Here is a 27,683-nt window from a genome sequence, read left to right as displayed (position 1 = left end):
AAAATTCCTTGGCAATATTCAACCCTTTTAGGGAAAAAAAAAGCAGGGTAGCAAGGCAGAATGAGAAGAGATGAACAGCAACAGACAGACTGACTGACTCCTTTGGCTTCCAAGTTGAAAATGCTAGAAGTGCATTTTCCCTGGTAATTGCTGTATATCTGACTATTTTGTCTAACATGAAGGTAAGAAAATTGCATGCTTAATTTGTACTGATGAAGTGAATATGGAAAGTGCAATGAAATATTAATTTATATGGAGAAATAGTTAGCTGAAAAAAGTAATTGGACAGCATTGCAAGAAAGAAGAAAATTTAAAATCAAGCTTGCACAACAAAGCTGAAAAATCTGTGTTAAATCTGTGTGACATTTTCCTTTTATTTCTTAAGCTGACTAGTGTATAGATTGCAGAAACCTTGAACAACTGCATGACCTAAAAAAGGAAGGAAAATGTAGAAAAGCAAAGTAAATTTGCTTCTACTTCCTTTTTTTTCAGGTGCTGAGGATTTTTCTGTTGCTGGAAATTTCAGGCTTCTTTCCCATTTTTTCCAGGTGAATATTTGTTTAATAAAATACATACTGAAAGTTAAGCATGTATAATTGTGGTGCTTGATGTGAGGCAGGGTTTCAAGGAGCCATCAGGTGTATTTCCTGGGAGAAATACACACTGTTCGGTGTCAGCTCTGGCTCTGCCACAAGTGGCAACCACAGTGAGGCATTATGGTGTCTCTTAACTTCTGCCCAGAGGAGTCAGCCATCCTTGGGGACGAGGGTACACAGTGGTGGTGTGAGGCACAGCAACCCATGTCTGTGAAACACAGCACAATTTACCCCAAACCAGCCTGAGTCCTAGGGACAGGTTGCACCCCCAAAACTCCCATGGAAACTGGCAATTTTTTGTTGCTGATCTTTAGGCTAGGTGAATGTGTCTAGTTTCTTCTTTCCAATGGCAAGAAAGGCCAATCTGGGAATGATTTAATTCTTACACATGAAAAACAAATCCAAGTGGTTTTATAGTAAACCTGGTCATACCCATACATATTATTGAAGGTTTGCTTTGCCTTTTAGGAAAGTTTCACACTCATGCTTATGGATGAAATCCCTGATGATTTTCCTCTCTCTTTTCTTTTGGTTTGGTTTTTTTTTTTTTTTTTTTTGGTTGTTGTTTTGTTTGTTTGTTTGTTTGTTTGTTTTTTGCGGGGGTGGATGGGGTTTTTGTTGTTGTTTTTCTTTTGTTGTGTTTTGTTTGGTTTTTGTTTGTTTTTTTAATGCAAAAACCAATACTGGAGCAGCCCTTCTCCAGTCCACTGCCACTGGAATTCTTTTGGCCCTTGGTCCGAGTGCAATGGCTGTACTCAAAAACAGGTATAGATGGACACATCTTTTCTTTATTCATAACCTCATTAACATATACTTTGCCCCCCAGTAATTAAGAAGCCACTCTAACATTACACCCCCAAATCAGGTGCTCAGACAAAAGCCCCAACAGAACAGGAAGGCTGAAGAGTAAAGAACTAAGAAAATAAATCTTCCAGTCTGTCCCAATATGTTTTCTTTCAAAGTTATGATGTTCATGTTGTGAAATAATTTGTGCTCTTTTTATTTTGAGCTTTTATAAAAAGCTCAGCTGAGCTGTCTGGTAAACACACATATGCCTCCACTGATGCTGGTTTGTACCAATTCCACTGATTTTTCATTAGTGGCATCATGTCAAGGGAAGAAAACTTGGTTGCAAAGTGTCACCTTCAATGAAAATAAGTTGATGATTTTTACAATGCAACTCTGTAGATGTGCAAGACACTTGTGTTTGATTTTCCTTCTCATTTACTTTGATGTTATGTCAGTTAAGGAGGGATTAGTCAAAATTAAAGATGTGCAATGAGACAGTACTTACTTTTTTTAGAAATGAAAAGTAGCCCACTGGATCTAAGATTTTATCATCTTCCTTAATGACGTTGTTTACTTTGAAAAACATTAAAAAAATCATATCAGGCATGGTTAGTCCTATTAAAAATGTAAAAAAACCTGCTTAAATTTCTTAGCAGCTTTCTCTTGACTTCAGTTACATATTTGATTTTTGAACAAAACAAACCAAGCTCATGCACCAGTCTAAAGACATTATAGACAAAAGTTGTCTTTCTATTAACTTGAGAGTTCGCTACCGTATAGTGGTAATACCAGGTGTGGCTGTTCTTGGAAAAAAATAGTGAATGTCTAGAGTAGTAGCGCTGTCTTCACAGTAGCAAACTATTCTGGCTTTGCATTTGGATTTTCTAAGATCTCCTTTGATTTGCATTCAGATTAGGAGACGGACAGTGGCAGTTTATGGCCAGTATGGAGGAAACCCCTGCTCTGGGCAAACCTTTGAAACAAGACCATGCACCCCCACAAGGGGATGCCCTACAGAAGATGGCTGTGGTGATCGGTTCAGGTGTTTCTCAGGTACCATCCAAGACCATTTTCAATATTTTCTACTCATGAAGTTAAGAAAATAACCTTTTTATCTTTCAGCTTCAGTAAATGGGCAATGTATTTGCAGTGATCTTGATCTACAGATGAATTTGACTTAGGTGAATGTTTCCTTTGTTTCCAGCCTGGACTATGCATGCTTTTAATTTAATCTGGAGTGTTGCAGAGCTTTGAAGAACATAAGCTGTAGCCCTGGTACCCTCTCTAACTCATTCTGCCTTACTTGTTTGCCCCAGAGAACAGGTTTTTTCATTATAAAAATGTAGTTAAGGAATGCAACCTTATATTGATGTCTTGCAGCTGTTTTAGGCTATTTCCAAATATGAAATGACCGAGATAATGGAAATTAATGCTCCATAAAATGTATCCAAGCAGCTCCCATTACCTTCACAGAGGAGCACATTATCTCTTAGGTAGATATTTATCACAGAGGACCATGATAAACATGTTTTGGTGCTACTAGGGTGCCAATTAATCACTAAAGAGATTTGGATCAAAGGGTGAAAGATTAGGAAGCAGATCTAGAAGTCAGCTGTTTCACTGATACATCACAAGCCTTGAATGGCTATGGTTCTTTTGAGTGTGCTATGTGCTATTTCTTTATGTCTACATTTAATGCTTCACAAGCCCTTGTGGGCTCAGTCTGTTCATCATGGGAGTGAATATGCTAATTAATGTAGTGGATTAATAGGACTTTTGCTTTGATTCTAGGTGATCCATTTTTAAACTAACAAACACTTCTTTCCCCATGCATGTTTGTCCTGATTTAGGTCAGTGCATTAGCAGATCCCTAGTGTGCAATGGCGATCAGGACTGTGAGGATGATGGTGCAGATGAAGATCGATGTGAAGAGAGGAAAACTGTATGTGATATTGACAAAACACCTCTGAATTCAGAACTTACAGGAGCAGGGTAATATTCTGTGCCAGGCTCAGTAGTACTGGTACCAAATGCACTTACATTTTGATGTATTTGCAAGCTCTTGGTGTACAAATAGATTTTCTGGGCTTATGGTAAAACATCCCATATGCAAAAGTGTTCAGTACAACTGCTTCCACCATGCCAGGGGTTCAGTCTAGAATGTACAGGTCCTTTTACCTGAAGCACTGAATAAAGCTTTCAGTGTTTCATTCCTGCTATTGAAAGACAGCTACTAAGATATTAAATCAAATTTTAACTAGTAACATGTGATCTTCAGCACAGAAAATATGAGCCAGCAATGTTCATTCTTTTTGTTCATTGCTGTTGAATTTAGCACTCTAAATTCAAATGGATTTCTGCTTATACATCTGAACTGCAACATAGCAAAATAATTGTTTTCAGTTTCTTTGGTGTTGATTTATCACTTGTTATGCAATACATCTCATATATAATAACCCACCCCCCCTCATTTTGGAATGGATGCCCTGTTGTTCCTGTGTTGCAGTAATGGTTCAAACAATAAAACTTAAAATCAGTTGAGATAGATATAAATTTCTTAATCTATAGAGATAATCACGTGTTAATTTTTGCTGACAAATCAAGAGCAACATTTCCCTTTCAATGCTGTAACATGCTATGCATACTGCAGTTCTGCATGTATAAAAGTCTATCAGGTGATAAGCCCAGGGTTAAATCAGCCTGTGATCATGATTTGCAGACACAGCAAATAATGGCTCAGTTATAATGGCTCTGTAATTTTTGTCTCTGTCTTAATGACATATTTTTTCTTTTTGTAGCTTTGATATTATTACTGGTGAGACTAAGGGAAGAGTCATTCATACCAAAAGCTTTGGAGGGCAATGCAGAAAGGTCTTTAGTGGCGATAGGAGAGAATACTACAGGCTGAGTGAAAGTGTTCTCGCTTATAATTTTCAGGTATGTTTCCATTAAGAATAGCTTTGTATTTACAGTCAGGATTAAAACTGGGAGAATGATACGAAGCTTGCAGGAGCCTTTGGCAGGTATGCTTCCCTAAACACAGTTCACTGATACCTGTACCCTCTCTGCAGTTGCTTATTACTTTGAAATATAAATTGGTGTGTATCTTGCTAAAATAAAAGGGAAAAAAAAGATTAATTTCTTAGATGTGATTTCTAAATCTCTCACAGTTAGATTGAATGTAAAGCTAATCTCCTTAGCATAAGCAGTAACCTGAATCACCTTAAGAAATGCTTTGGGGGGTGAAATAGAGGGCTTTGGCATGCTTTGTGTAGATCTTCCAGAGATGTTTTGTTTGAAGTCAGTCTCAGTGATTTGGTTTGTCTCACATTTATCAGAAGCATGCCAAACAATCCATAATGTATTTTACTGCATAGTGTAAATACTTTATACATATATATATATATGAATGCATTTCCATGCTTATCCAATAGTGTGCAGTACTTTTTATGAAATCTCAAATGGATTCAGCCTGAAAATCACATCAGCTTATTTTGCGTCAGAAAGGTTTTGCTCTACTCTATACATTATAGTTTTCAAATCCTACATGAAGTTCTTCATACAGATGTCTATCTTTCACCTTCTAGGTTAAAGTTCAAAATTATTTCAGTTATGAGTTTTTCAACAGCACCTGGTCTTATATGAAACACGTAGAGCGGTATGAAAATTCAAACAAATACAAGTACACAGAGAATAAAAATCTGCAAAAGGTATGTATAATTTGTCCCTGTAGCTTAGTACTTTGCATAAATATTTTCATTATTTTATTCATGTGTTTTTGTAGTGAGATGAAAACACTTGTTTTATAAAGACATTTTTGTCACAAAGTGCATGATAGTAAATATCCCATAAAACCTTTAAAAAGAGATCACTGGTTTGCTTATCAATCCAGAGGAGTTGGCTGCTGTTTCTACTTTCTCCGTCTTACCTATTTAGTAGTAGTTTATTTATTTACTATCTGTTTTTCTCCCTATTTAAGGAAGAAATCATTGGCTTCTTCTCATCATTGATTCATCTTTTTCTTTGTTTCAAGTGGTTTATTGCCCTTTTTTTTTTTTCTACTCCATCTTGATCAGTATAGTGGAGCAAAAAGATTGAAATACTTCTGTGGTTAAAATTAACTTATTTTATAATGCATATTCCATTAGTAGAACTCCATTAAGAGAGAAATCTGGTGTCTTTAACAGCCAGGTCACAGTGTTTATGCCTTTAACTTATTTTAAAAGGAGCATTAGATAAATAATTTGAGAGTAATTTTCAGTTATGAAGTACAACCTCTATCTTAGAGAAAATAAAACCAAGTAACAAATGTATGCATTTTATGGCCCCCAAGCAGACACTAACAATGACATACTTTGAGACTCAGCATAAACAAGTTCAAAAGCAACTTCGAGAGTCTAAAGTGAACAGTATTCTACAGGCATACTGGATTTTATAATTAAGCAGCATCCTCGAAATGCTAGAACCCCTTACAACAAAAGCCTTACCTAGACAAAACAGGGTGCAAAGAAAAACTGTACTGCCTGTGGTTTGTTTTCAGACAAAGCTTGTTAATCTTCTTCTGCCAGGCTTCTGATTCTGGAAGCCACCATTTTATTTGAAGAGTGAGATCTCACTTGTCCTTATGCTAGTTTTCAAGTGCACAGGAGGAAAAGAAAAATGTTGCAGCAATTATAAATAAAGGTCCAACCAGATTTCATGACTTTAGGGTGTTCTTTTTGCATTTACTGTGTTGCTTAGAGGTATCTAACAGCTCTATAAAGCTGTTGGTTAGTTGCCAATAGAATGTGTGTGCCATCTGGCTATTAGGAGCCACTCTGATACTCACATGGAGCATGACTGATGGCTTTTCCTTCCACCAGAGTAAGCAGCTGATGGTTGTTGAGAACAGTGTGGAAGTTGCTCAGTTTATTAACAACCGTCCAGACTTTCTCACTCTTGCGGAGCCTTTCTGGAAGGAACTGTTCAACCTTCCAGTCGTCTACGAATACAGCATCTACCGAAGACTTATTGAACATTTTGGGACACACTTCTTACACTCTGGGTCTCTAGGAGGACATTACAAAGTCATTTTTTATATGGATACTGACAAAATGAAAGCAGAAGGTAGAGTACTAGAGTGTTTGTTGCAGAAAGCAGTCAGTAATCAAGAATAAAAAATTATATGTATGTTTTTCCAGCTAATGTCTAAAGTCAAGTAACAGACTTCTACAAGTTACTACATTCTCTTCATGGTCAAAAGAAAGGACACTAAAAAATGTGCCCAAACCACAGCATTTAGTTCTAGATCCATGCTTGTGACCTGCAGTGCTCTGGGTATATATATAAAAAAATTACAGTCAGTTTAGGACCTCCTCAGGCTGAACTTGAATATAACTCTAAAACAATGTTAAAGTTTAAATGTTACGTGGAGATCAAGGTTGGATAAAACTGTCTAAAGCAGAAAAAATTACAGAGCAAACACCAGAGTGGCACCTCTAATGGTAATCAGTTGGAGCAGTGCTGTCAAATTACGAACTGTTGAGAAAATAAATGAAACTGTAAACTGTTCCCAGATACACCTCACACCTCTGAGCATTCATCTATAAATTTTAGCAATGTGTGGATCTTCCCACAGCACACAAATGCTAGTTAGCTACCTCCTAGTTTAAGTGTCGTACTTCATGACCTCTCTAGCCAGTGGGAAACTTGGAAATGAATCCAACACACTTTCTGTGTACAGTATTGTTAATGGATGGATTATCTGCAGGTGTCAGCATAACAGACTTGTACAAGTGTACCTCATCAGGCTGGAGTGCATTCATTGTGAAAAAGAAGAAGACGGAGTGCACCAAACTGGATGAACTGCTATTGACTTCTTCAGGTAAATGTTCCATGGTGACTCACGCAGTTGTCATGTATCCATCTCTTATCTCATCCTAAATAGCTGTCAAAATGAGGAGCAGGTGTTGATAACTTTGGTGACTTCTGTCCTAATATGCTAAACCCAGACATCAAGTGCCTGGTTTAAAAGGCTCTCTGGTTCTTGTCAATTATTGCTAATGCTTTCCCAGTAAATGGCACTTTTCTGAACACCCTAAGTTAGAGCTGCCAAGACACCTGGAAAAACAGATACCACCTATATATGATCAGTGTAGGAGCTCTTGATCCAGGCACAGGTGGTTGAACTGCACCAGTGAGACCTTTCACTACTTGCTAGCAGAGTTTTGTATGTATTGTTTCTATTTCCATTTATAAACACAGCAACACCTACATTTTATGTATTTCCCATCCTGAATCTGCAGGAAGCACTGGCAATAAAATTAAAGGAGACCCTTACATAGAAGGAGGAAGCCCAGGTGCTGTTGCTGGCCTTAGTTATCTAGACCTGGATAATCCTGCTGGGAACAGTCGGATGTACACCTCGTGGGCTGCATCAGTGACAGACTATCCCAGAGTAATTAAAAAAAAGGTAAAGCTATTTTCCTGAAGCAGAGGTAAGCAGATGGGATCACCTCAAGAGGAGAAATTAGTAAGCTACAGCTGGTGATTAATCATGCCATGATCTACACTAATTTTGTTTTCAGATCACTTTGTAAAAAAGGAAAGTGCTCAGGAAGAAAATGCTGTGAAGCTAATATGATCAGGTGCATCACAAATCTAAGTCCATTACAGGTCAATACCAGTCTTCAGTGACTTAAATGGAGTTCTGGTTAGGAATAGGTCATGTTAGCATTGGAGAAAAACCAGATTTGAGATAACCCCTTTCCCAAAATACATCTGGGCATGTCTGTGTGGCTTCCACTTCACTTGGCAACTTCTGCATATCCCTTTTACCTCTCCTTCTTCACTTTGCATCCAGAAGTTTAGCATAACTGGAGATACTCCAAGTCAGACACTTCAGATCTGGGCATGGCCCTATTCACTGCTACCTTGTCTATGTCCCTTTTGGGAACCACCCACATACTCAAGAATGGTATAGACCCCAAGTATTTCTGTTAGGAAGTTTTTGGTTAAATGTAAAAGCATATAATATCATAAAGCAATCAATTTACAGGCAAAATAGTTTCAAATTTTGTTACCTTTGATCACTGTCTGATTAAATACCATAGTGGGCTCTTTAAATGTCCTTTTTTTTATGCTGAGAACATCTGGGTGAGAATTCAAGTTACTGTGCATTGGTGGTCTGTGTTTTATCTCACCTGTATTCTTACAGTTCAAAGATGTTTAAACATGACTGATATAACAATAGCTTTAAAGGATGCTTTTAAGCAGAACTGGCTTTTCATAAAAAGGCTGGTATTAAATACTAACATAAGATTTTAGCTAATTAGCAAATTAGAGCATGTAATGTGCTAACTCCCATGTGCAGAAGCATATGTCACAAATTATTTTGTGTGATGAAGTGTGCTTATAAACTCTTATATTACAGTCCTAACTATTTAATATGCATGTTTTCCTTCTGTGTGTAGCTAACACCATTATATGAGCTGGTAAAGGAAGTGCCCTGTTCCTCAGTCAAAAAGCACTACCTAAAACAAGCCGTTGAAGAATATATGGCTGAAAATGATCCCTGCAAATGTCAGCCTTGCCAGAATGGTGGTGAGGTGGCCGTGGAAGGAACACAGTGTGTGTGTTACTGCAAGCCTTACACCTTTGGAGTGGCTTGTGAGCTGGGAACTCTCGTGCAGGATCAGCCAGGTCAGCACTCTTTAAACCTGTGAGAATTTAGAAGTGGCAAAATGTGCTCTCCTGCTTCCAGAATATGTATGTCCCAATGGATACCCATGCAGTGGCTGCTGGGGTGAGACACCACTGCAAACAAACTGCATGGGGAGGGTCATGCCAAGACTGAGACTTTGTTTAACATGTCTAAATAGTCCTTAGCAAAGAGCTGGTTTTATTATTACTGTTAAATACAGTGGACAATACTAACTGCTCAGTGCTACCATCTATAAGTAAGTACATATCCTAAATTAATTATCAATGACTTAAAAAATTTTTACTTTTTAATTTTATAATTAGTAGTAGCTGGTAGCTGTTTTTATGTTCTCTCAGACACTGATAATATATAGCCTCTGTGGAATTATACCTATGTCAAAGCTGGGTAAAGATGGCAGATTAGATTATTACAGTCTGGATTTTTCTGTAAGGGCACAGTTGGAGCCATCACTAGCTTTGAACAGCCCGTGCCTTTAAAACCCCTCAGAGGGAATGCTTTAAAGAGAGAGTGGTTTAAAGAGAGTAGTTTTCACACTAAACCAAATATTCCCAAATGTTGCACAGGTGTTGTTGATGGACACTGGAGCTGCTGGTCTTCCTGGAGTCCTTGTTCAGGGGGAAGGAAATCAAGGAGTAGAACCTGCAACAACCCCTCCCCACGTGGTGGTGGGAAGGCCTGCCTGGGAGAGCAGCATGAAAGCAAAGCATGCGAAGATGAAGAGTTGCAGCATCTTCAGTAAGTAATAAAAAACCCTTGGAGACAACTGCTGAAAGATTTAAAAATTTGTTTCAGAGGGGTGCATAAACTATTGAATTCAAGGAGATCACTTAGTGAGCTTTAATATTTAAAAAATATTAAAGGAAAATATGAAAGAAAATGAAATTCTGAAACTGTAAATGTCTTAGAAGATAAGGCTAGAAAATGGGGTAAGAGCCAGTAAACTTGACAGCATTCTATTTACCACTCTCTGGGATAGCCTGGCAATGCCTGATTTCAATATAATCGTGATGTCAGTGTACACATAAGAGTCTTGAAAATGGGCTTCACTGAGGAGCGTAGCATTTTGAAAGGAAAGAAGACTAAATTCAAACTAAACTGTACTTTTGTTTGCTTCATAGCTTGATTGAACCACACTGTTTTGATTTATCCATAAATCCTACAGAATTTTGTTCACCTCCTCCTCTCTTAGAAAATGGATTTGTTCAAGTGAGTTATTTCTATTGCTCTGTTATCTATTCTATCTCTACATGCAATGTCTTTTCTACAGTTAATATAGACGTTCACTTGCAAATTTGTATTTCTCTTGGCAAACTTATTATCTGGCCTAGTGAATAGCCACTCTTGCAGCATTTTCACTGTCTGAAGTTTACATTACATTATCTAAAACTATTAAAACTAAAAGTTAGATAAAACCAAAAAAGCCCCACCCTCAAAACCAGAAAAAGATCTTTGCTTCTCTGGACCATAGTACCTACACAGAAAAGTCATCTACTTGTCCTTTATTCTGTGTATGTATTAAAAATTTACTGAGCCACATGGATTACATATAAAATCACAACAAACTAGAGAGAAAAATTGCTCAGTTACTCAGGAAGTCCATAATGAAATTTTAAACCGATTTTAGGAATCTTCCCTCTGTAACTCACTATTCTGCTTTTTCTGGTGAAATTAAGAGCTGGCAAGGTACTTGGCTCACCATAGCTTAGGCCTGTTTGACAAGGGGGACTAATTCCTCCCGTGGAGGAATGGATTATGCTTTCTTCATGTTATCAGGCTGTCATAAGTCTCTTTGCTCAATAAATAGGTAAAAGAATTAGTTCAAAATTCATTAGTTGCCTCTGCACAACTGTAACCTATGGCAAGAACCAAAATCTTTTTTCTAATCAATAATTGCCTCCTACATTGATATTTTTGGTTCACAAACTAAACGTAAAAGCCTGCAATTCATGGAGTAGTCTCAATTTTTCATAAGATATCTCCTTAGAAGACAGTGAAATACAAAATGAGAAAAAAACCTGTGTCTTCAAGTCCCTGTTAACCTTTAGAAAGCTGATAACATGCCACCCTAAAAATTGGCCAAGCCATATAGTCTCCACTGATCTCCCCCCAGCCCAAGCCTGTTCAAGATGTTATCCTGCCCTGCTAATGCTTGATAACAACCATATTTACACTTTGTTTATACACCATCAGGAGAGCACTGCTCCATACCCCTTTTGATCACATTTGGTGACTTGATAACCAGGATTGCCCCCAGTATTCCAGACTCTCTCATCACTGTGTTGTAGAGTAGCAATACTACTTGTCGCTGTCCTCAGCTACTGCGTTCCAGAATCAAAGAGAGTTCAGTGCTGCTGGTACCTCTTGTATTTTATATCCAAAATTTCACCTGTTCATTTTCTTTCAGAATGCTGAAAACGCATACCCTGTTGGGAAAAACATTATTTATGCATGCAAACATGGATATTCTCTTGTTGGTGATCCTGTTGCTAAGTGTCACAGTAATTTACAGTGGCAAGTTGGAGAGAGATATTGCCAGGGTATGTCTAACTGATTCTTGTTTTGAACTACAGCTCCATTTCTGAATTCAAATGGAACACCTCAGAACATCTGCTTTCCAGCTACAATGAGGGGAGAAGACACACCTGTATTTCCCAGTTCCCTAGATACAATCAGGTCTAAATTGACTTCTGGTATGAATCCAGATATTTTAATGTTGGATTAGAAACACACCCATAAAATCTAGTTTTAAGGCCATCCCTGTGTGTACCTGGACATGTTCTCCCAGGGTCCCATATGTATGATATGCCTATACTAGGAAGCTGTTGCCTAGTGGGAACTGTCAACAGAAACATGGGTCCTAAGGAGAGGGAAGCCCTCATACAGCTAGGGCTGCACCTGCAGGCAGTAGGAGAAGATAGTAGGATAGTAGGAGAAGTTTCACTGTGTCCTTAGTTTTGCATGTTTGACTGGTGTGGTGAGTTAATATGCTGACTGACACGTTTCTACAGGAACGTCAGCTAACCTCACCATTCAATTTTTTTAAGGAATTTTGGAGAAAATAAAATACATGACTACTTTACACAATCCACTGATTTACTGTGTCTGTCTCAAATGCCTCAATCCACAGAAACTGCTTGTCTCCTGCCTGAGCTGGAGTGGGGTTTGCAAGGAGAGCCATGGAAACCTGTCTACGAGATTGGTGAGAGAATAACTCTGTCTTGTCCACATGGCATGCACTTGGAAGGGGCACACTCCATTTTATGTGAGCCCAGCCTCAAGTGGTCTCCTGATGTGAAGACTATCCATTGCAAGAGACCAGGTAAGCCATTGCAGTCCTCAAGTACAATGCAAGAGTTTCTTTCCTGGAGTTTCTTTCCAACTAAGCTTTATGTAGTTTAGATATATAGAGATATTGCTGAGATAGTGATAGAGAAGCCATACTTACATCACCAGCAAGAAGCACAGAAAACATGGGGATGTGTTTTCTGTGGTCTGTTCAAGCAAGATGCCTGAAGGCATTTCACTGAAGTTTCGTTAAGGCTTTTTGCTTCCCACTCCCCTATTGCTATCAAGTGTTGTCACTAACTATTTTAAGAGATTGCCTGGGATTTATGCTGTCTATTCTGCCACCCAAATATGTTTCACTTTTCTCACATTCTATAACAGTAGCACCATGTGAACTACATCTTAAGAGTTTTTCTATCTGGAAGCTGTTCCATGCACCAGAGCCTCTTGTGAAAGAGGAAGACAGGGCTGGGTTACTGCTTTTGCTGATCTGGCAGTAAGACAGCTGATACAAAATAAATATCCAGAAACTAGAAGCAACGGGAAATAGGCTATAGCTTCAGTTCATGCTGTTTATGCTCTAGTTTGATATGGGTAGGCAATGGCAGAAAGGCTATAGCTTCAAGCAGCTCTAAGTCATCTTTTCCAGACATGGAAGACAGACAAGAATGTCTCTTGAGCACTGTTGTGATGCTGATCAGTGACACAGGGGCACCCAAGCAGCTTGTGCTTCAAGTGTGCCACATCTTCATCCGAGGTCCCAGATGTTCACCTGGGGAGACCCTTCACTGCAGCTACTGCTGCAGGAGACTAGGCATATCTCCTACATTTTTTTCTGTCCTCTCCTTATCAGCCAGTGCTGCTGACATTGCCTCAACTGCAGAAAGAGGAAGGTGACAGTCAGGCTTAGACTTCAAAAGGCAGCAGTCCTGTGAGATTCCTGGTGTAAGTCATCTGCTGTCTTAAACACATCAACAGGAAGTGTAGTGATTTCTGAAGGAATAGCATAGCTGTACATAAATGACTTGCTGCTGCTAAACTGCCAGAGCAGCAGTGCTGAACTGCTGTTACCAGTTTCTTAGGCTTAGCCTGAGTGACTGATTTTCATCTGGTTTTTGGTTTTTTTGCTAACATCATGTTCTCAAATTTCATAAATAATTGGAAAGTTTCAAATGCTTCCATCAGAAAGAAAAACAGCTTGTGCTTGGCTGTATGGAAGCATTATATCAGTACAAAAGTTAAAAAAATGAAGAACAACAGTTGGATTAATAACAGTTAAAAATTCAAGGAGTATTAGATAAGAAGGGTAAAAATTATGAAGTATTCACAAGACACTGTGGCATACATATGTTTGGATGGGAGTATTTAGTCACTATGCAACCAACTACTTAGAGAATAAAGAAAATGCAGTATTTTTTGGTGACAATTTCCCCTCTGCAAGAAGACAGGGTTATGCTTGCTGTCTGTATCATAATGCATTGCAATTTGTACTTTTTCTTTTAATTTTTTTTTTCTTCTTCTCTGGTAATTTGTCTGTTTTGCTTAGCAAGTCTTAATCTGTAAGAAAGGGTTGTTTTTTTTTAGGAAAGACAACAATCTGGAGTACCAAATCTTCATGTTAGCAGACAGGCAATCTGAAAAAAATAAGGATAAAACCTCCCTGGAAACTGTGTCCATATGGATTTAGCAAAATCTTGCTGTTAACGTGCTACAGAAACCCACAAAGAAATGTTTAGCAAAATTTGGAGTACAACTCTCTACTTAAAGAATGGTACACCTGCAATCATGAAAATTCTCCAATAATTGCTATTATTTTTATTTTAAAAGTTGGTACAACCTGAGGACTGATGATAGAACTTGTAATTTTCATTACCATCAATGTATAAAGGTATTTGTGTTCACATAGGGTTTTGGATCCTTAGCTTTTCTAGTGTCAACAGTGAAGTCAATAATTCTGAAACCCAATGACAAAAGTGTTCCCTGCTATGATTCAGCAGTGCTAAATTTAGCAGAAACAAATAACTGCTGCAGAAATGAGATGAATGTTTAAGTTTAACATAGTACCTGTCTCTTTCCATCTGGTTGGTGACCCATGGATAAATTACTGAACAGTAACTTTACAAAGTGTATCATATCTTTTTAATACTGTTGATTACTCCCCTGTAGTAGATACTTTTAATGACCATGTAGGATTGACTTCATGTCATGACTATATAATTCAATGCCTTCTAAACTCAACTGATAATTTCACAGCAGATCTTTTTTTTCTGACCCTCAATATCTGTCTGTTCTTCTACTTCAGTGCCCAGTGTGAAAACAGAAGTGACAGAGCCTAAATGTCAGCCATGGGAGAAAGTATATCAGTCACAATGTGTGTGCAAAATGCCCTATGAGTGTGGGTAAGTTCAGGCTCAATTTGGCAATTAGATTCTCACTTTATTCAAGACCAATTACATTTCTTAAATTTTCAGTCTATGACAGAGGAGCAAACTTTACTTACATGAGGAAGAGATGTACTTGGTTTGCTTTACACCTCAATCAATGTCCTCTTCTTCACTTACTTGCCTTGTCAGAACTGTCAGTGGGTTTTAGCAGTGCTGGAATTTGGTTGGATGACAGAAAGTGAAGGCATAATTTTGCTTGATCTGTGAAGTAGATGAAAAAAGATAAAATTATATTTTTAAGATTTAGAGGATTGAGGATAAGTTAGAACAGAGGTCCTTGGGACACAAACAATCAAAGCAATAAGCTAGTGAAATAAAGCAGATTTCTTTTCACTTCTGGGAGACTAGGGGGTTATGAAAGGTACAGTAATCTAATTTCATCTCACATTTACACAGCAGTTTTCACAGAGCAGTCATGTCATTTTTCCTGACTTCATAACTTGCAGATTAGAGTTTGCTGTTTCCTGTTTAATCTAAGCCTGTATTCTGCAATAAGCAATGCAGAAGAAAAACTGTAAGGAAATGAGTAAATCTCTCAGTTCTTTGAGAGACACAAAAGGAAGAGAACAAAAATGGAGGAACAACAAGAAGACACCTGAGACCAAATGCGCTGATGAACAGATGTGCCAATGACTTTAGCACTCCAGCATCTGGGCTGGTTTGCATAGACTGGATGACATCTCCTATGAAGTCACTCCTATAAAGTGGGTGTGGGCTCTAGATATGAAATCTGGCCAGATTTATGTAACTGAGTTGCGTAGTTTGGAAGCTTCAGGATAACAGACCAAATATGTCTTAGCCATGTGTAGTAGGAGGAAGAAACTGTGAAGATGTTTCAAGTGATTTCAAGGTAGAACTTTCAGCAGAGCATGGGTACTTCCCATCAAGCACATAGACCAAGAGTGCTCTGCATGACTCTGATTTTAGGGCAAGATTAGAACTCTGAACATCTCAAAATTAAAATTGGTGAGCTTAGTTCATATGCAGATCCACTGGGTAGTTCCCTAGGGTCAGAGGCCATTGTCCTGTGTGCAAAGGTAAGTGGCAGGTTTGTAATAATGCTGCAATCTAATGCTATTCCTATCCTTACACCTAAATGGTCCAAGTAATCTGGTCCTGCTCTTTTCTCTCAACAGTTATTTAAAAGGATCAGCAACTCCTTTTCTGGTTTATGTGTGTGTTGGGGTCACTTACAGAGAATACAGGGGAGTCAGAGCTAGGGAAGCCTAGGACAGAATCCAACAGTAATCTTGGAGGTTAAATGAATTCCATTTAGCTATGCATTGAAGCTTCATTTGTAATTAATCTAGTACTTGCCTGTTTATATTTTTTATAATTATGTTAAAAATGTCAAGAATATAGATAACAGTCATTTTTGTTACCTCATGGCATCATTTCACTGTCTTGAAATAATGCATCTAATGATAGAACGGTAAATCTCAGCTGTCAAAGCAGAACAATCTTCCAGACTGCTATAAGGCTGTAGGAGTAAAGCATGTAAGCAGATCTTGGTCTGATCTTTCCTCAGAGAGCAGAATTAACTTGCATTGTTTTGGCAGTGACTTTCAGCAATAGCCTCTTCCCTGAAGAGTGTTTGGAGCGAGAAGAGTTCATATGGTAATTCAGGAAGACCTTGGTTTCAGACCTCTCCTCCATCCTTTCACTTTCCAAGAGACTAGCTACAGAGACTGCCCATAACAGCACAAGAACCCTAGAACAGCCTGGTAATTTGTCCCTTGTGATAGGGTGCCTTAGGCTACATCTGTCCTTATCAATGAGAGCAAGGGAATGATCCAAGGAAATTTAGCTGCAGCAGAGCAGTTAAATTGCTATAGCAGTTCTTGGTAGACCTTTGACAAGGGCCAGTTCCTGTATAATTCCCAGGCACAGCTCAGGAGTGACCGGGATGAGAGACCGTTCCAGTTCTGATGTAGTCCCCATCTTCTGGGGCAAAGAGGGACACCACCTACTCTGTGTAACACATGGAAGGGGCCAAAGCATGGTGTGTTAATACAGATGGAACCTCAGCCTCTGGTAGCTAAAAGCTATCTCCACAGTGAAACATGAGATTTGATAATTTTTAAGTACTATCCCCTCTTTTTTTTCTTCAAATTTGTTTGCAAAGCAACTATGTCTCTCCTGAGAGTTCTTGGACTGTGTTACATTAAAACTTCTCAAATGTAGTTCCAGGAAATTAAAATAATTCCCAGCATGATGAATTTTTCACCAAAAGTTTCCTACTTCTTATTGCTAGCGAAGGTATTTATGGACTTAACAGATATTATTTAATTTCTCACAATATGTGCTTTTGTAAAATATTGTTCTTATCCTTAACCTTATTTTTTCAAGTAAAAAGTATTGAATTTCTCACATTCACTTAAGACAAGGATTATTCCTAAATAAAATTTAGGCTGTAAAATTTTTTATTGCACTGATGTGATATTCCCAACCTTGGGAAATATACTTTCTCAGCAATGAGTGCAAATTATTAATTTCTCTTATGGGTGAAGATTCTCCATCCTTTTTCCTATGCATCTTAACATGTTGATTTCCACAGTCTTTCTTCTGCTGACCCAGCTGTAGCAAATATGTAAATCACTCTCAAGACAGTATGAGACATTGAACTTTAGTGGGAGTTTGGCAACATGGTCCCTGAACTCCTAGGTTCAAACTTTGGCAGCTGGTTAAATCAGCTCCCTTTCCTCTTTTGGATGTAGCTGAAGTGGTGCAAAGCAGACAGATTAGTGCAGAGGTCTGATCTTAATATTTTTTAGGTAAATTAAGCTGCCTTCACTACAAAATTTTGACCTTAAGACTCAGATATTGAGATTTATCACTTAGGCATGTAAAGAAGACATCTGAAGAATTTAAAATATAATTAAAAATTTAATTACAGATTAAATACAATTGTTTTCCCTGGCACACACTTTGTTCTTTAAGATGATATATAAGCAGGGAGTTTTACTTATACTTCTGTCTGTAAAGATAATTTTCACATAAAACTCAGAGCTCCACTATCTTAGAGACTGTCCAGCCAGATGACCAAACAGTACCATGCACACAAGTGCACCTCTTTCCTTTATCATGTTCCTGCTGCTATATATCCCTTGGTTTGTTCTCTTGTGCCTCAGAATAAGAAGGTTAACCTCATTCTTTATATTAACAAAAGAGGATTAAGGGAAATTCATGCAACAAACTTTATTAGGGATTTAGTAGCTGTCATTTTGACCCAGCACAGCAGTTAAGGGACCTCAACCTGTGGTTGAGGATGCTAACGTAAGTGGAAGATATAATACAGTTCATAAAAATATTTGGTCACTGGTGGATGCACCAAACTTTTCAGGCTCAGCTAATGAAGTCCATGCAATATTTTAAATACCTTAAAGATGCACTATGCTACAGGTATTTTAAAAATTCTGTAAAGCGAGTTCTTCTGAAAGGCTTCAAAGTCATCTTTTTAAGAACCATTCCCAAAGCTTGGAGAAGGCCCTTTTCCTTAGTGCTTTATTTATAGATCAAAACCCACTTCCTAATACACAGGATAAAAAATAAAAAAGAAAGAAAAAAAATAAAAAAAAAGAAAAAAAGAAAAAGAAAGAAAAGTTACCTTAATGCCTGACCATTAAGTCAGCAAGGTTTGAGTTCTGGCATTCTTAGTAGACTTTTCTCTTCCCTCCTTCTACAGGCATTCCCCTTCCCTTCAGTGAGCCTCATTAGGGACATTTGCCTGTTCCTCATTAGGGCCATTTACCTGTACCTCATCAGCCTCTTCTCCCCACCAAGTACCTGTTTAGCGGAGGATGATGTTCAGAACTGGCCTATTAACACACCAAAACTTTCAATGGAAGTGTTTGTGAGCTAAAAATGAGGAGCTGTGCTGAAAATTAGACTTTGGGTCTGAATTTCAAAGCTCTCCTTCCCCTGGGAGCCTATCTCTGCTCTCTGGTACCCTGTGAAGTCCCTTACCCCTGGCTGTAAAGTGAATCCAGGAGAGCACAGGCATGCTCTGCTCCAGATAGTCACTCTTTTGTTCATTCCACACAAATACTGCTGATTGCATTGAGAACAAGTGGAGAAGCTAGGAGTGTGAGATTAAAACTCAGAAGTAATGGAAGGGTTTTTTTTTCCTCCCCTCCTACACTTGGAACATGAAACACAAATAATGACGACTTCCTGGAACTGAAGTAACGGAAGGGTATTTTACTCTCCTCCTACACTTGGAGCATGAAACACAAATGGTGGCCACTTTCTGGAACTGTCCCCAAAGAAAACACCATTTAAGGTTGTCCAAGAATTGCTATTACCAGTTTTAAAAGCTCATTTATGTAGGTGTTAAAGCTCTACCTACATTTCAAGAAATAAGCAATTTTTCTGGGTAATTTTTTTTCTTAAAATTTCTGTGGAGATGTATGTGTATTTCCAGAAATATCTTTGGTTTCTGATGGTCGATTATAAGGGATTATTTAGTAAAAGATGAGCATTTTAAAAGACAGCAGAATAAAAATCTTAAAGTACATTTGAACACCTTAAAATTAAGAAATACTTCTAAAATATTCTATGTTCATGTTTGCATACGTCATATATGTATAAGAAATGTTTTCTGTATGTCTACTTATGTTCATGCATGTGTCATAAGTTAGAGAATAATTGAGATCTGAAATATTTTTAATTAAAGTCTCTCTCTCACTGCTGCTGAGGTCAATGGCAAAAAGATGGTAATATCCCTTTCCTTCAGATGGGGCAGATCTTGACTCTGCTGAGGTACAGCATGCTGTGTAAAAGGAAGAAGTCTGGACTGTCTGTGTGTCTCTGTCTTGAGTTCTTTGCTGCACTCTTAGGAGGTACCTAAGTGGACAGAGGAGTTGTAACTAGACTTTGAATGTTTTCCAGTCCCTCAGCTCCTTTTAAGAGTTACCAAGATAAAGCACGTTTAAATACTGCAATTCCTGCTTTTGTTTTCAGTCCTTCCCTGGACACTTGTGCTACAGATCAAAGAACCAAGAGAAACACACCTTTAACTGTTTGCAAGATGCATGCCTTGGAGTGCATGGGCAGAAAATACTCTCTGACTAATGTAGAAAACTGCAAAGTACCCCAGGCAGCTGAAATACCATGTGGATCGTGCCGTTTATGGGAAAAATGCAATGGTAAGCGATTCTTCACAACTGTAAGTAAAATTGTTCATATGACCAAAAGGAAACCTTTATCCTCGCTTACACATTAGTAGTTGGGCAGTTGGTCTGTCCTCGTATGGCATTTGCAGTCCCTCACAGAAGCACCAGGCACTGCTAAGCTGGCTCAAACCATTAGCCAAGTGTGTGGTATCCAAACATAGCAAGAGTCTTCCACCATGGAGAGAGAGCCCTGCAGGATATTGTAACAAAATGTACTATGTACAGGAAAAACTTATTCCTAGTCCCTGTTAAGTGAATCATCCTTTTGGTCCACTTCCTCCTCTGGGTGAAACTCTTGCCGTACTCTTTTTCACTGTATCTATCTGTTCAGATTCCTTAAAACAGCAATTGCAGGAACCCTTACAGCCCACGGGAATAACTAATCTTCTCCTGAAATTTGCCAAGCAGTCTCCCCAGCAGGATCCTGTGGTTAGGAATTAAAATTCTTATTGTATGCTAGCTGGGAAAGCTAGTTACTGTTGTAGGTTTGTACAGTTTGTTCACTGTCTATCCCCAGTTTCTCATATAATGATTAAAGGTGAGGTTTCTTCCCTCAGAAGTAATAGTTCCTGTTTTTTGTAATCAGTCTGCAGTGGAAGTTTTAAAATCCCTGATTTATTTTCCCTGAGTGTCCTACGCTACATTGCATTTAATGAAGGGTTGCCAGGAATGGAAATATGAGCTAATAAATTAGGGTTTTAGAAGTACCCAAGCTAGAGGCATGGTTATTGTCACAATTTGAAAAGAAAAAGGATTACTAGATAGGAGTTCATCTGTTTTGTCTAGCAGGGTTGAACAGACAAAAATAATAACAACAACAAAGTCAAAACTGTCTGGAGCTTCAGCAAAGACAAACACAGGCAAAAAAATTGCATACAACAACAACAACAACAAAAAAAAAAGACGCAGTTATGAAAAATAAATATCAGGTGGAATATTCTTACCTGAATGTCACTTATACAGCTACACACATTTACTTATAACAGTAGATCCTTTGATCTTCATGAAACTGTCTGTATGAAAATACAGATACCAGTTGTAAGGGTTTGCATGATCAGTTTGTTAGTGTCCAAAGACAAATCTCTCATCTTTCAAGTTACCTGAGCTCTGGAATAGTAAATACATGGGCCAGTTCAAGAACTAACATCAGAGAAGGCTTTGAGTACCTCATCTGAGACATCTTGAGCAAGTTTTTCCCACAAGCATGATCAGCCTCTCCAAGCAGAGGAAGGCCCAGCAGTGCAACATTTGTTTCCACTTCTAGTTTTTCCACTGAGCCTGAATATCAGCTAATGTTACTGAAAGAATTAGGGCATTAGGTTAAGGAAAGAAAGATGGGAAGCTTTGGGTTGGAAGGGAACTATAAAAATCCTACCCCCTTGCAATCACCCAGGATGCCTTCAACTACACCAGATTGCTTAGAGCCCTGTCCAACACGGTCTTGAATGTTGCCAGGGATGGGCCTTAACCATCTCTCTGGCCAGCTTGATCCTGTGTTTCACCACCTTCATCCTAAAAAATTTCTTCTTCATATCTGCTCTGTATATGGTCTCCTTTAGATTAAAACCATTATCTTTTGTCCTTGCATTGCAGCCCCTACTAAAATGTCTGTCCCTATCTTTCTTATAAGCCCCCTTTAGGTACTGGAAGGTGCTATAAGGTCTCCCCAAAGCCCTCTCTTCTCCAGGCTGAACAACGGCAACTCTCTCAGCCAGTCTGTATAGGAGAGGTGCTCCAGCCCTCTGATAATTTTTGTGGTTTCCTTTGATCCTGCTCCAACAGGTCCATGTCTTTCTTGTGAAAGCTGAGCACTATCCAGAAAATTGCTTTCAGTCTTATAGATTTCCTTGAGACATTTTAGTCTGGGGTTTTTTTGGTGACTTGGTTGCTATCCTGAGTGTTTTTCCTCTGTGCTTTTGCTTAGTGCCATCCAACATCTGTGTTTGTGATGAAGATGGGCTGTGTGAGGAGGGAGATACCCAGGTCTGTGCTGAAGTGAGTGGCTCTGCTGCCCATCGGACCATGACCGAGTGTGAGGTTGGGCTGCTCAGGTGCCGGGGGGAGACTGTCACCCTTGTCAGCATAAGGCCCTGTGATACGCAGAGTAAATAAGATATGTTACGCTTTGTTTTGCTTATTGCTGGAGGATATGTCAAAATGTGTCAGCTCTTGGTCAGGACATACTTTGAACTTTGCTCTGCCAAATGTAAGCTCTGCTGTGAAATCCATCACAGCTGATGAGACTGCATCTGGTCAGCTCTGAATCAAGGCCTGAGGCTCTTTGTTAGACCGAGATGCACTTGCCACAACTGCTCACAACAGAGCTCTTGCTTAGGCACCAGCCTTACCACTGGCACATTTACTTCATATTTCCATCAGAATTAAAAAGTATTGCTGAATTGCAATTGCCAAAGTAGCTATTATAGTGCTGGATTACCATGTCTGCCATTGTCAATATGTTTTTCTTAAAGCCACACAAACATATGCTTGCACTGCGTAGATTTAGATTAGCAAAACATACAGACTAAGCTTTACACAGTAAGAAGTATGATTCTTCTCTTTTAATAAAGCAGCTTCTTTCCACCATACACTACTCAGTTGAGCAAACAGTCTGCACAGAACTGAATATGTTGTTGAGCCTGACACTCAAATGTCAAATGTCAAAACAATGTGCATTAATAGTAAAGCCATATTGAAGTAATGAGAATACATCTATGCTTGCAGCTTCTTATACACAGAACCACTTCATGAAAAATCACCATTTTACATTGTCATTATTATTATTAATATTATTGTAATGAGCCACACCTATAAGCACAGGTAACTCAGTTACATTTGTCACATGCATTTATGTTCGTGCCAAGGCTGGTTTCTTACAGACAGTTGCACAAAGAGGTCTTCTGCCTTAGAAAAATTTTCTCAAAGGCAACTACTAGAGAAAACACATCTTTACAGCAATGAAGACATTCTGCATGCAGTCCCCTTGGAGATACCATTGGATAATCTTCAAAGATTATTCCTGAATAAAATAAGTATCCTACACTCTTTTCTTACAGAGTAAGCATTCTAGCATCCATAGCTGGACCATGACAATTTGCTTACATATTTCAAGTCCACTCAGGTACCCATGCTGGCAGTCTCATCCCTTCTGACTATTCTTGGATGCAAACAAGGACAAAGGGCTGGATAGTAAGTGGATGTTCAACCAAGTGCAGTACTATCAGCATGTATGATATGTATGTATGCTTTGAAAGCAACAGATTTTATTTCTTACTGTCAGTAATATAGTAAGATTAAACATATCTCTTGTTTATTACGTTTCTACCAGTAGTTTCCTTGCATAAACCTTACCCTCAGCTGGATAAAGTTTTGCTTTCTTTAATGCTGGCAATAAAGAGTAAGCCAGAAGAGGAGTGGCTTTTCTTGGAGACTCTCTCTTGTGCAGGTAGCCATATTGGAGGGGAAGGTTGCCACAAACTAACTGAAAGGACCTCCTGACCTTTATAACCTTTTCCAGCTGTCTGGAAAATAATATCAGGTTGTGGGTTTTGGTTATATTTTCTGCTTGAGCAAATAATAAATTTTTGTGAATAGCATACAGATGAAAATAAATAGAATAAAATCCAAATAAATTTAGTCAGCTATTTTGTCTTTATAATTTGCTCTGGAGTAATAAGTAGTAGTTTGTAGAACACCCAGATGTTTGCTTACTTGATTACTCTCAAGTCTCTTGTCCACAATTTCTAACCTTTTTCTTGTGGTATTAAGTACAACATGTGATTGGACCATGAGTCTACTGGGTAGCAATAGCTTCTATATCTGCTCAAGGCGAGAAAAAAATCACCTGAAAATTTCCTGATAGATAGCACAGAGATATGGTGACTTGGTGATTCATGTCTTCAAACATAGGGAAATGTGGAAAACTAGCACAGAGCCTCAAGAAACATTGAGAATTCCTGTTTCAAAAAACAATAAAGTTGCCAGATAATCATCTCAATACATCAGCAGGAATACGGACAGCTCTCCGTGTCCATAAAATAAATTAGTCTGAGATAAGGCAGCCAAAATATTAATGAAGGCTGCATTTCAGATGCTTCATGCAGTCCCTGACATCTCACTGTTTATCTGACCCATCTGAATACTTTTTCTCTTTCCTTTTTCTTTCTAATTACCCACTCCATCTTTACTCCTCCTAGTTCTATGCCCAGTCAGCTCTTTCTCTGTGGGTTGCTTACAGGCACATTCCCTCCTGCTGCCAGACTGAAGGTGTCCAGCAAGGATCTGCTCTCCTTCCTACTGTGATACCACATTCTTTTCCCTGCCTGGCTTGTGACTTCCCTGCCACATCAGGGGCATTTCAGTTCCATCACCCCTCCTGAAAACCTGAGTACATCTTACAGCATTTTACAATAGACGTTAGGGGCTTTTGTTTGTTTTTTAACCAACTAGCTGGCTCCCTAATGCTGCATGAGAGGAAAAGTAAGGTGAATAGGTAGAAGTTTTCTCCAAAGGAATATGATTATTCATTAAAAGAAAAACAGGTTCATGTAGGACCAGTGTCTGGGATGACACTGTCCAGTCACACAGTCATTCCTATGGTATGCATGTCTGCTGGCCACACTTTGTCCCTTTCAGTACAGAAGCATCTCCAGTCACTGTGGTCCACCATACTGATATTAAACTGATAAATAAATGCAAGAATTTTTTTCTCAGTAAGAAACCAAAATCAGATGAATGAGTGTCAGATGAGGGGAACAACAGTGGTACCATTGTAATGAACAATTTCCACATGTTCCCCAGAAACCCCAGGTCCTTCTTAGTTCCAATGGCAACACCAAAAAAGCTACTAACTCTAGCTAAGTACCAATATTGAAATGTTAATTAGCTGATTGCATTGTTTGTTTTCTCTAAACTACCTGGAGATAACTGGCCAACCACCCCCCCACGCTGCCATTCTGGGACTAGCATGCAAATAAAAAACCCTTAGGATCATGGGAGCATTTTTAGGAGATAAAAACACCCCTAAATCAAAAACTAAACACAGTAGAGGGGTCTAGACAAATGTCCTAGCTGAGGAAGAGGGAAACACATCCCCTGATTGACTTTTACCCGTCACCATCACCTCAAAAAGAATAGACTAGGTTAGGCTGTGAGAAGCAGAGAGACAGAAAGGCAAGGAGAGAGAGCCCTGGTGCTGCCACCAGGGGAGAAGCGGGGACAGCTGTTGTTCTGGACTTCAGCAACAGACTCTGCACCCCACACCTCTTCATCCTCTGGCCACTGGTGTGCCAGAAGAAGGGACAGCTGTTGCTCTGGACTTCAGTGACAGACTCTGCACGCCTCCTTCCTTTTGGCCACCTGGGAAAGCTACAACCGTGGGGGCGAGCTCCGTGTCAAGCCCCCTGCCCAGCTGATCTTTTTAATAAAGAGCTGAACATTAATAAAGGCATTAGCCCTGTTCATTTCACCATGATTCCATGGAATCAATAAGGTTAACAAAATGACCTAGCAGAGAGTGGTAAACCCCTTTGTTATACCTGAATTAAATGACCATGCATTTTCCCTATGACCATGTATCAGGATACTTGGGAGGAGTTTGATATTAGATGACCTGAGCTTTCATCAGCTGTGACAGATTAAATTTAACCCAGATCAAGGTAACAGATCTAGGTAGGTGGGGTAAGCTTGTTGTCCACACTGCTAAGGTCATCTGAGGCCAGTGACTTGGAAGATATCACAAACTGCTCAGTAAAAAGGCTTGCCTGTTGCAGAGCAGTAGGTACAAGAACAGAATGTAGGGATTGAAGAAATTCAAACTCTATAAAACAGGAATGCTGAAAAAATTCCTCCTAGTTAACACTATTTGGTAAACATTCTCAGAATGTGGGATGAAATTCAGCTTTTGTTGCTTCCTTGCAAAAAAGCTGATCTGCTAAGCAGCAGCACTATTAAAACTTGGTTTTCTAGGAATTTATTTTTTTGTGTAGATATATATATTATTTCTACATATCTAATATAATAGGAAGTAAGTCTGCATTGTATCTGTCCTCTTGGGGCAGACAGAGGAGAGATCTTCCCACCTGCCTATTTTCATGAAAGATAATGAAGAATCCATACCTTTCAGATTTAATAATGCATTGCATGTTTTTTAAAGATAAACTACAGGTTCATATACTATTGAAGGGACCGCAAAACTAGACTTCTGTTCAAATAACCATGTGATAGGTTCCCTTTGTGAAAAATGACAAGCTGGGGAAAAAAAAAAAAAAAAAAAAGAAAAAAAAAAAAAAAAAAAAAAGGAGATGCCCTAGAAGTGAAGGTGGGAAGGATACATCAGGACTATCACAGAGCAGTGGTGCCTGCAAGTTAAGCACAAGACGTGGAGTATCTCCAGGCAGAACAGCCAAAAAGCTAATAGAAACCTAGGAAGGAATAAAACTTTTCTGATATATTTTTTCCTAACCTGGAAGCAGAAAATTAACATCTGCAGAGTGATAGGAAATTTGTCTGCCTATACAGTGAGTGGGAGAATCTTCCCAAATTCTGCCAGATGGGAGTCCACCTTCATAGACAAGATTTGGGACCAGTGTATATCTGGAGACTAAATGAAGGATAGCAAGTTACGTCTACCAACCTGCTGTTGTTAAAGTAGTAATAGTAGCACTAGTAAAGTGAGGTATACTTTGCAAATCTCTTTTTCACTGGAGATTATATTTCCTCAGTGTGCTTCTCCTGGCTCCTTGAGCTCATCCCCTGGGACCCATAAGCATCCTTTACCTTACAGAATGAGAGATGCATGAAGCAGGATGCTGTGATTCCCAAAGCACTCCCTGATTTGCAGCCCAGGGCAAGGCCCTCCCAGATGAAAACAGATCAGCAGTTTAGTGCCCTGCCAAAAGCAAAACACCATTAACTGATAGAAAAATGTTTTGAGGTAGAACATACCTTGAAAACATGAAAAAGCTGTCAAAAATAACATTTACAAGATATATTTTCCCCACCATTGAGAAGTCCCTTTTGTCTCTGTTCTCTTAATGTGTTCTTTAGACAGCTTTTGCCAGTACGCTTCCACTCTTCCATCTCTTCTTGCAGGGCTTAACTTGCTGTTTCCCCTTGCTTGCCAGTCATGACCTGACAAAACACCATCGCAATTTCTTTACACCTGACTATTTTGCCAATTGCTTTCAGTCTGAGAGCTGTTGCATCACTTGTTTGTTCATTCTCTCTCCAGACCAAATAGAATCTTATTCAATAACCTCCTGCCCTGGTCTCTCTACCACCTAAAGCCATTACATCACCACATTCATAACACTATTACAGATCAGCTCCTTTTCCACCACGCTGTGGCTCTGCCACGTTGCTCACTATGATGAGCTGCCACTGTAAGTAACAGCAGAGCCATTATTGTGTATGACAGGGGGCACAGGAATATAAACTGCTATTGATTTCTTTCTCTCTCTACTGCAAAACACAAAGGAGTTGTTTCTGACCAGCAGAAGAATGCTGTTGGCACACTGGATCTTCTGGCTTCATTCAGGAGACATGCTAATTGCTCATCACTCAACCTCTGGGACCTGCTCTCCTGCATGTGTTCCTTAGGTGGCTGTTTTCACTTCTTGAGATCAGGGGCCAGTGAGCAGAGTTCTATGCCACAGCATGCAAGAGAAAACTATCAACCCACCCACTTTAGCAC

General features: G+C 39.0%; 1 protein-coding gene and 1 long non-coding RNA gene across 3 annotated transcripts; one reads left to right on the top strand and one right to left on the bottom strand.

Annotated features, from left to right (window-relative positions):
- Positions 1–122: 122 nt before the first annotated feature.
- Positions 123–23,626, top strand: C7 (complement C7). The gene is made up of 18 exons (XM_054003065.1): positions 123–182; positions 493–548; positions 1,289–1,361; positions 2,297–2,438; positions 3,236–3,377; positions 4,184–4,322; positions 4,973–5,095; positions 6,248–6,491; positions 7,135–7,248; positions 7,670–7,836; positions 8,837–9,065; positions 9,651–9,822; positions 10,206–10,293; positions 11,492–11,624; positions 12,215–12,406; positions 14,675–14,771; positions 19,779–19,963; positions 21,915–23,626. Exons 1-18 carry the CDS (start codon positions 177–179, stop codon positions 22,100–22,102), a joined length of 2,490 nt encoding a protein of 829 aa, XP_053859040.1. The 5' UTR covers positions 123–176; the 3' UTR covers positions 22,103–23,626.
- LOC128821771 (uncharacterized) lies at positions 1,898–27,178 on the bottom strand. 2 transcript variants are annotated; one of them, XR_008441227.1, is made up of 3 exons: positions 26,936–27,178; positions 14,873–15,017; positions 1,898–1,958 (listed from the first exon to the last, which is right to left on the bottom strand). It is a non-coding gene; the product is annotated as an uncharacterized LOC128821771 (long non-coding RNA). The 2 variants fall into 2 exon arrangements; XR_008441226.1 differs by lacking the exon at positions 1,898–1,958 and adding an exon at positions 13,577–14,006.
- Positions 27,179–27,683: the final 505 nt, after the last annotated feature.

This window comes from Vidua macroura, chromosome Z, assembly GCF_024509145.1.
Source record: "Vidua macroura isolate BioBank_ID:100142 chromosome Z, ASM2450914v1, whole genome shotgun sequence".
NCBI classification, from domain to species: Eukaryota; Metazoa; Chordata; class Aves; order Passeriformes; family Viduidae; genus Vidua; species Vidua macroura.
This window is presented reverse-complemented; position numbering and strand designations above follow the sequence as displayed.

Bases quoted from the DNA above. Each gene is read 5' to 3' on its own strand.
- C7 (XM_054003065.1), top strand. The intron at 5,096-6,247 runs GTATGTATAATT...TCCTTCCACCAG, and splicing joins AGAATAAAAATCTGCAAAAG to AGTAAGCAGCTGATGGTTGT. The intron at 12,407-14,674 runs GTAAGCCATTGC...CTTCTACTTCAG, and splicing joins TATCCATTGCAAGAGACCAG to TGCCCAGTGTGAAAACAGAA.